General features: G+C 38.5%; 1 protein-coding gene across 1 annotated transcript; it reads left to right on the top strand.

The window, feature by feature from the left end:
• The first annotated feature begins 997 nt into the window (after positions 1-997).
• shox2 (short stature homeobox 2) lies at positions 998-7,471 on the top strand. Its single transcript, XM_036537289.1, has 5 exons — positions 998-1,424; positions 3,097-3,305; positions 5,589-5,646; positions 6,174-6,262; positions 6,735-7,471. The coding sequence occupies exons 1-5, from the start codon at positions 1,178-1,180 to the stop codon at positions 7,026-7,028; spliced, it is 897 nt and encodes a 298-aa protein (XP_036393182.1). The 5' UTR covers positions 998-1,177; the 3' UTR covers positions 7,029-7,471.
• Positions 7,472-9,309: the final 1,838 nt, after the last annotated feature.

Raw genomic sequence — 9,309 nt, 5'->3', positions numbered from 1 at the left:
CAAATATGACTATGCAGCAAACGAAACACATTAAAGTTTGTTGGGATAAAAACAACTCTGCTGTCTTCCGTATAATAATAATAATAATAATAATAATAATAATCTTCATCGACATCATCATTATCACTACTATTGAGTTTTGTATTAGGTTTTTGTTTTGAATATTTACTGAAATAAACGAAAAGAATGAGATTAACGACAGTAATATAACCGTTATCGTTAATATTACAACATAAAATGAAATGCAATATGCTATATATATAGTAAATGTATATGTATATATAGGTTTTATGAAGGTTAGGATTCAAATTATTGACATCACGTACAAACTCGCAAATCATCGATCAATTTCGAAAACCCAAAATACACTGCAGGAAACAATTAAGCACAGTGTAGATAAAGATCTTCTGCCGTTTCCTTTTTAATTTTATTAAGGATTATTCTAAATTATAAAGAAGAGAGTTCAGTGTTTTAGAACGCTATTTTATTGTCATTAACAGGAAGCGTAGGCTATATTTATTCAGCGTGTCCCCTCTATCGGAAGAGTTCTTGCTGGTCCGCTCTTTACCTTTCCCCGTATCACTGTCGCTGTCTCTTTTTTCCCAGATCAGAGAGATTTTGAGGAAGCTCCTTTTCCATGTGTTCCCTTCTGCACGAGCTTGTCATTTTCAGTTTTAGCCACACCCCTGCAGAGATCCAGCCCATCTCCCTAGTGTTTAAAAAACTAACTCAGGACAATAGCAACGAATCCACGCTTAATTAAATTAATTAGTCCTTCTTGTCAATCTTGGATTAATGGCCAATAGCAACCTCGTAAGAATGATCTGAAATCTGAAGGGTTGATAATGTTTTTTTCACCCTGTCAGTGTATGGAGAGCGAGAGGGGGCTCATCCCGGCTTCCTGAGGGGAGGTAATTTGCACGGATCAAGGGGCAGGCATTGCAAAGTATAAATAGTGTGACTTCAATAGCAGATCACCAGCAGGTCTGAACTCCGCAGCAAGAAGAATTGGCCAAGATCTTATACATTTAGCTAAGCACGAGATCTAGAGTTGGCAACAACATCACCTCGTATTTAGGTCGACAAAAAGAAACACTATTGATGTCTTATCGTAGGCTGTTGTGGAACTGAGAAAAAGAGAGTGAGAACGCGAAGGGAAGATTTTTTTGGAGCAGTGATGGAAGAACTTACCGCCTTTGTGTCCAAGTCTTTTGATCAGAAAGTCAAGGAAAAGAAGGAAGTGATAACGTACAGGGAGGTGTTGGAGACCGGATCGGTGCGAAGCAGGGAAGCGCTCTCCGCTGAACCGAGTCGCGAGGAGGTGAACGCTATTGCCCGCGGAGGCGCTCGATCACCGGGTAGAGAACCGGACATGCTTGGGCCAGAGAGAACCAGGGATGCGGGAAGCCCTAAACTCATTGATGGTAACTTGCTGTTTACGTAGATTTGATGTTATTCTGTACCCGTTTCTACGCGGCATTTAGTGTGCTCAAGTCTAACAGATGAGATGCGTTTTCCTGGGACAAAAATGTTAACAGCCTTTACAAAATAGCCAGTGTTCACGTTTCTCGTGTGGACACACGTATCTGGATACACGTTGCATGTAATTCAAATAGGCCTGTTTAAAGAACGCGGCTGCTTTCGTGAAGTTTGACATAACATTGATTAGGGAAAACTTAACAACATTATACCTAATGCGTCCACAATTTCCATCGTTTAAGCGTTTTCCAGCTTACAGGAAATCTACACGCATAAGAAAATTTCTGGCACATGACTCATTAGTATTACTTGTAAGTCACTGAAACATGGTATACAGCCCGCATGCAATGCACGTAGCCTAAGTACAATTTTGCTCGCTTACGAAGGGCTATTTTTATATAAATAGACTTATTTAAATAAAAAAACGTATAACTACAGACATACAGTTTATAGTGAGAAAATTTTCGAAATCGCCGAAATCGTTTCTGATCGGAAAAGTTGGACAATACATGTATACGCACCTGCTTAAAACAGGTGTTAGAGCAATGTTGGACTGGTTTGTTTGCTTTGTTTTGGTTTGGCCTTGACGGCAAATCGAACAACTTGTTATCCTGCCATTTAACAAAGATGGGTATACTCACATTTAGCGTGACTTTTTAAAAATGTTGACATATATTTGCTGCACGCCAGTAAAATATAAAAACCTATGTGTAGCCTAGTCCCATACATTGGAAACAAAAGTAAAAGCAAAGTGGAATACACCCATTATTCTGTATTATTCTGAAATGCTGTGAGGCAAATGGGAAACGGTACCGGTATGATCATGTACGCGATATAATGTTTGGTCTGAATGCATAGAATAAAAATCCTTTGCAGAGTTTATTTTGGGCAATGTGGAGCATGTAACAATTAGCGGTTCCAGTCAGAAACAACACCAATGGACTATGATAGTAATAATAATAATAATAATAATAATAATAATAACAATAATAATAATAATGCGCCTTATACATATTGTGATTTTAAAAATTCAAATTGTTGAAACGATTTACAAATTAAATAGGTGCGTACTGGGTAATTAAGCCACAATTTATGTAATAACAGCACTACTGTATCTGCAGCACAGAAAAATGTTGATAATAAAGATTATAACCAGAAAGTGATGAACTAAAAAGAAAAATAAACGGCTCTAGAAATGATAATATAATACGCTGACCTGACTATATTTTTACAAGAGCCTGTGAGCATCTCGATGTTTGTGGCAGTAAATCCGTTAAAGTTAAATCCTATCTTTGATACAGTAACTGTCATTATTATCGCCACCATTTAAAGGTTCAGTATGTATTCATCTGCACCCGAGGCTGAGATAAAAATCCGAGTGATCATAAGATTGTCCCGGACATCCAATAGTGAGCTCCTCTATGCATATTTATAAGGAGTTAATTATTTAAAACCTGTCTGTACGACTACAAAATATCCGAGGCAGATATTGCTGCGGTACTTAAAGCAAATCCTTGTGCTAGTTTTGGGAAGATCGCCTTGTTATCTCCCTCCTCTCACAAGTTGAGGCCTTGACGCGTTCGCGCTTATTTCATTTATATTTTTTTCTCCATTAAGGTAACACGGATATGAAAGAACGAAAAGAGGATTCCAAACCCATGGAGGACGAGACACAAACTAAAATCAAGCAGAGGAGAAGTCGGACTAACTTTACTCTGGAGCAATTGAATGAGCTCGAGCGGCTGTTCGATGAGACCCATTACCCTGACGCCTTCATGCGCGAGGAGCTGAGCCAAAGGCTGGGGCTGTCCGAGGCGCGCGTGCAAGTAAGCTGCTTTATTTCTGCGGGGTTTTGTTCTGCAACAGCTTCGCATTATATTTAAGGTTATTCTGAAACGCGCGTTCCGTGGATGCGGACGACGCAATGAACGAGATAGCACTTTTAATTTTGACAACAGTCACGAACAGAATTTGGATGTGGATTAAGGATCAGCGAGGCAAAGCCCTTGATTTCAGGTATCTTTTTCCCCCCCAAATCGTTTAACGCATAGAGGTGAGCTCATCTAACACAACTCTCTAGAGAAGAGGAACATTCACATGGCTTTTGAGGTTATCTTGAGTGTATTCAGGAACGACATACGTTTAGGAGTGTTTTAAAGACATGCACTGAAAATAAGGAACAGATCTTTTTTTTTATTAATTTGAATTTGAACAATAACTGTAACGAATTCGGGCCACAATGTGCTTACAACATAACATAGACAAGTGATGCTCTTGTACCCGACTAAATATTGGTTTAATCATTCTAGAAGAAGGGAGAAAAGAACAGCTTTTAAAGTCATTCGATTACTGAGTGTATCTATGTTGTCTTGTCCGGGTAACCATGGAAATATATGCATGTGTATCAAATTCCACGGAACAACTAAAAATCATGTGTTGTGTTTTTAAGTGGAAGGAGTACAGAATTATTAACAAGATTTGGTTTTGTTCTACAGTAATTTTGTTAATATGCATCATGACAAAAACTCATTTTACTTATTTTCGCTATATTTAGAAATTCATTTTCTATATGTTTTTTTTCTTTTTATCCTAATTGTTGCCCCCGCTGGCTACATCTGTAGTGCTGTTTTTCCCCTTTTGGCAGGAGAAGGCCATCTGTACAGAAACATAATAAGCAGTCTTCGTGAGGGGTACACTCTATGTGTAATGAGAGAAGGACAACTGAGCCGAACAATGACAATGAACATAGACACGGGTTCTGATCTGATTTATCAAACCTTATAATATCTTATTTCAGCCTCCCTCTTTCATCCCCTCTGTCTCAGCACAGGGAGACGACAGAGTTATTATTTCTCTTAAGCGCACTGAATTTTTTGGTCTTTAAAAAAATTATAAAGCGCTCACAAAACATCCCCTAAAAGTTGGAGCAGGCTTTCTGTCGCTTCTCCCTGCGCGAGCTGGAATTTTACCAAAGCGTATTGTGTCATAAGCAAGGCGAGTGCACGGAGCACAGCTCAAGGATTTACATAAATTATGCATCATTTTACCCAAATAAAGATCTGATGTTCCGTCCATTTTCAATAAAATAAAAAGACTACGCTGCAGATTAAAGTGCCTCTCAAAGAATATTTATATACCACACACACCATACCAGAGTCATCCTGTCGTCTCTGACAGGAATGATCACAACCTGAAATGTGTTTACAGAACCACATTTGGGCCTATTATGCTTATAAATGAGGAAAGGCGTTCTTATTTGGGTGGACGTGGAAGATGTCTGCTTCATGAGGATAAATGCCTCAAAATATTATATTTAGAGTAACAACAGTACTGCGAGGTTGGAGTATTGATTGTCATGAGTTGTAATAATATTTCTATTACGGTCAGTGGAAAGCGAAGTAGAAATAAATAAAAAAATCTGGTCTGATTTTCCCATCTCTTTATGGGGGATTCAAAGTAGATTATCATAGTAATGAGCAGCTAATCTTCCATCCCAGATACTCTTTACGAAAATAGCGGTTTAAAATAAAGTAATAGAGAGAAATAGCTATCTTCAACATGTCTTTGTACTGGACTTGTTATGACAGTAATTAAACTAAACTGTAAGGCATTAAACGCTTCAGTAACATAAATTTTCTTGCAGATAAAGGTAATTAATTTTACCGGCTACTAATGAGCGCGCTCTGCTCAGATCGCGTTGCTCAGATGTCCAAAGCTGTAATCACATGCTGGTATTCGATATCAGAGAGTCAATTTGGTTCTTCTGGGACGCTAATCTATAGAAAGATGAAACCGGTGCTGAGAAGGTAATTTATTATGGTCCAATTTAGTCTGCAAATTTCGATCAAGCGTGTTTTCTTTCTTAGTACTTATTTATTAATTTACTCATTTTATTTTGTGGTTTTCCCTGTCCTTGTTTTTTAATCGTTTTCGTTTTTATGCTTACATGTTGTAAATGTAATAATTGTAATCAGAGGTTAAGCTGCATTAATATTTCAGCGGCCTTATGGGATATTGTTTTCTGCGGTTGTTGTCATTTTGAGAGGAATTACACATGCCCTCACAAGCACCTGCCAATCATGGTCGCTAATTAATTTATCTCCCTGTAGGTTTGGTTTCAGAACCGGAGGGCCAAATGCAGAAAGCAGGAGAATCAGTTACACAAAGGTGCGTTCTTTTCTTTGTCGATCTGTGATCTCTCTTGTAGCTCAAAATAATGTACGTGTAATTTTATTTACAAGAGAAAATGGAGGAATTACTCAGACCTAGGTGTTTAGAAACAAATTCCCCAGACAACTGTGATCTTTCAAAGATACCCCCCACAACAAACGCACATACACGCACGCGCGCGCGTGCACACACACACACACACACACACACACACACACACACACACACACATACACACACACAGACGAAGCATTGATTTGCTGCTTTTAAATGCAATCTTATATAAAATTAAGGTCTTCAAAGTGTATAGAACGTTTGAATGCGAAAAAAACAATGGACACAAGTATACGCCTTGTCTTTATCAGAAAATGAGAGGTTCCAGTCCTCTGACGTTGTTACCATAATGTATATGTCAGCGTTGCGGCTAGAACAATGTCAATTCACTGCTCAAGTATGAATATTTGTCTCAATCATTAAGAAACAGATTTTGAACATTAATTTGTTTCTTTTCCCTTTCCTTTTAGGGGTACTCATCGGAGCTGCTAGTCAGTTTGAAGCTTGTCGCGTAGCGCCATATGTCAACGTGGGAGCCTTGCGGATGCCATTCCAACAGGCAAGTTACTTTGATGCGCGTGGTCTTTGGCAAAACGAATCCCCGCACGGTTCCTTGGCACGGATATCGACCAACTGGAACGGTGGGACTCCTGGAGTCTTGAAGTGCCATTTCAGTGACACTCCTTCTCTGATCGTCTGCAGTACAGCACGTATACGAAAACATGCTGCACAGTAACGGTTTAATGTAATGTTACAATTGGTAATGCTCTTAACGGCATCGTTGAAAGAAATATTTGAAAGTGAATGATCACACGGAATGTATTTTTGAGTTGTGCTGCTACAGACCATCGGCCAATGGATGGGGAGGGCAGTGCACTTCTGTTATAGGCCTAAAATGTTTCCCTCACATGTTACTAGGAGACAGGCTGTGTGGGTGCATTGTCACCAAAAGTGCTGCATATAAAAAAACATAGGCAGCCTTCCAAAAGTTAATGTCTTTCTCCCCTCTCTCCCCATTCGTGCGTCTGTAGGATAGTCATTGCAACGTGCCGCCCTTCTCCTTTCAGGTCCAGGCGCAACTGCAGTTGGACAGCGCAGTGGCCCACGCGCATCATCACCTGCACTCTCACCTGGCAGCGCACGCACCTTACATGATGTTTCCAGCTCCGCCATTTGGGTTGCCCTTGGCTACTCTCGCGGCGGATTCGGCCTCCGCAGCCTCGGTTGTGGCAGCAGCTGCAGCCGCGAAAAACACCAACAAAAACTCCAGTATTGCAGACCTCAGACTGAAGGCCAAAAAACACGCCGCTGCTCTGGGGCTGTGACATGGAGGACAGCGCCTGAAAAAGCCCGCGACATTGACTGAGAGTCGGCGGCAACAAAGAACAACAACACATGAGGCGTACAATGTAAAAGCAAGGACCTTATTTATGCCTTTTAAAATGAAGGACAAACAATTATAGGATAACTATAAAGATAGGCTATTTATAAAATGAAAAAAACAAACTGTGAAATTGAAAATAATTTTGGATCCAGAAGAAGAGAGAGGGAATTGACGTATTTACCCAACTCCTGAAGACAACGTGGGAATAGAAGCAACAAGGAGAGGAGACGAAGAACATCAACAAAGCGGAGAGAAGAGAAGATGTCTATAAAAAGCGAGATTATACTGAGTATAGGATAACGCAGCTGGGACGTTCGGCTCTTTGTGTGACAAAGCGAACAATTCTGCGCAGTTTTACTTTATTACGTTATCATTTCATTTTGAAAATAGAGGCTGGCCTCATTTTATTTCAACATGTTCCAGAGTTTCCCCTCAAAGGAAACTTATGGATCTTTGTGAACAAAAAAGAGAAAGAAAAATGTGGACAATGTGGGAGGTTTTTCTTTTCATAACAAAATGAAAATTCCAGAACAGTGTTTGCATGAATTTCTCTCTTCACGGATGACGTAACTTGTGTCAGTTACATTTCATTCTCATGATCTTTTGATGGACAGCTGTCATTCAGAAGAATTAAGAAACGAGCACTCACTTGAATGTTATTGGGGTTCGGCGATTACAGCCACGGGTGGGGGGTTAGTTTCGAAAAACTGGGATGATTACCACAAGTTTTACTAATTATTATTGAGTGTAAAACAAACTTAAGAAAATCTTTCAGGTTTAATCTAATAAGTAGTGTCCCTATTGCAAATGGCAATATCCATTTAAATCTGCATATCAGAAATGTAACGTTTATTTTTCTCCTTCTTAATAAGGAAAATATTAGGCCTATTAATAAAATGATCACAATGATACGGTACGGGCACATGTAAAATATTCTGATTCACAAGAAACAGAAAAATATTTTGGTTATTTTGTGGCTTAATAATACATTGTAGGAACTCTTTTTTTTCCTATTTTACATTTTTTTTCCGTGTGTTAATTCATGTGCATTCTCTGTTGAAATGTTGATGTTTTTATAACGGTGGAAGTAAACGTACCTCTGCAGAAGGCACGAATTTCTGAAAAAAAAAACATTGAAATAATTTTTACATTTATTTTTATTATTTCATCATCTATTAATGTGAAACGTGGTGTCATCTAAACACAATTATTTCGGTTCATACAATAAATCAACTAAACTTTTCTACAATTGCCGTGTCATTGTATACGTTGTTGACATGTGTGCTCGTGAAATCACTTTATTGGAGTTATAAGATAATAGGCCTTTTTCAGCCTGTGTCGGATGATCAATATATCTTCTTCATTCATAAAAGTCATGCATTTGTTGGATGGACTGTTAGGGAAATAAAGATAATAAGAGGAAAATAGCCTATAGGTTGTCAAATAGCCTGTTTGAAGGAGGGCCAGAATTATAACAGTAAAAAACACAATTACAATTTTTGGAAAAAAAAAAAAGCCTTAAAATGACTATTCAATTATTATTCGTATTTTTATTATTATTATTATTATTATTATTATTAACAGCAACAACAATAGGCCTAAGTTCAGTCAATTAAATATTAATAGAATCGTAAGGTTTTGATCCAGCTGAATGATTCTGGAGGAAATTTTAATCGATACTTTCTGCTGGAAATTTTAGGAAGAGCATGGTAATTGCCACGATTCCAACCCAATGTTCAGCTATGCCAGACAAGAACATCGTGAATGCGCACTTGTTCGTGACTGTTTCTTGAATGATCAACGGTCGGTTTTATGTCTTTTTGTAGATATTAGATGGTATATAACAACAAACGCGCTTAGCTCGCTCGGAGTAATTGGGTAAAATGTAGATCCTAACCGTTTAAATAATGAGCTTAGCTAATAATTCAATATTCTATTTATCCATAAATTATCCGTAATCGATCAATACAACTGCTACGGTCGTTGCAATGTCACATATTCCTCAGGAGCAGATGACCGATTAGAACACCCAAATCTCTATACTCTTCGGCCTTGTATCTATTTATTTTGTAAATTGTGGCGCATGTCTACACGAACCACTGTGTCAACGGGGTGAAAAAAATGTGAAACAAAGCAAGAGCCATTATATTTCATGTTACAATCTCACATCTCTGCAACGTAAGAGTACGATATGGGACGATTACTTAGGTATTTAGGTAGCA

The sequence above is a fragment of the Megalops cyprinoides genome, chromosome 9 (assembly GCF_013368585.1).
Source record: "Megalops cyprinoides isolate fMegCyp1 chromosome 9, fMegCyp1.pri, whole genome shotgun sequence".
Taxonomy (NCBI): Eukaryota; Metazoa; Chordata; class Actinopteri; order Elopiformes; family Megalopidae; genus Megalops; species Megalops cyprinoides.
The sequence above is the reverse complement of the archived record's forward strand: the minus strand, read 5'-3'. Positions and strand labels throughout refer to the sequence as shown.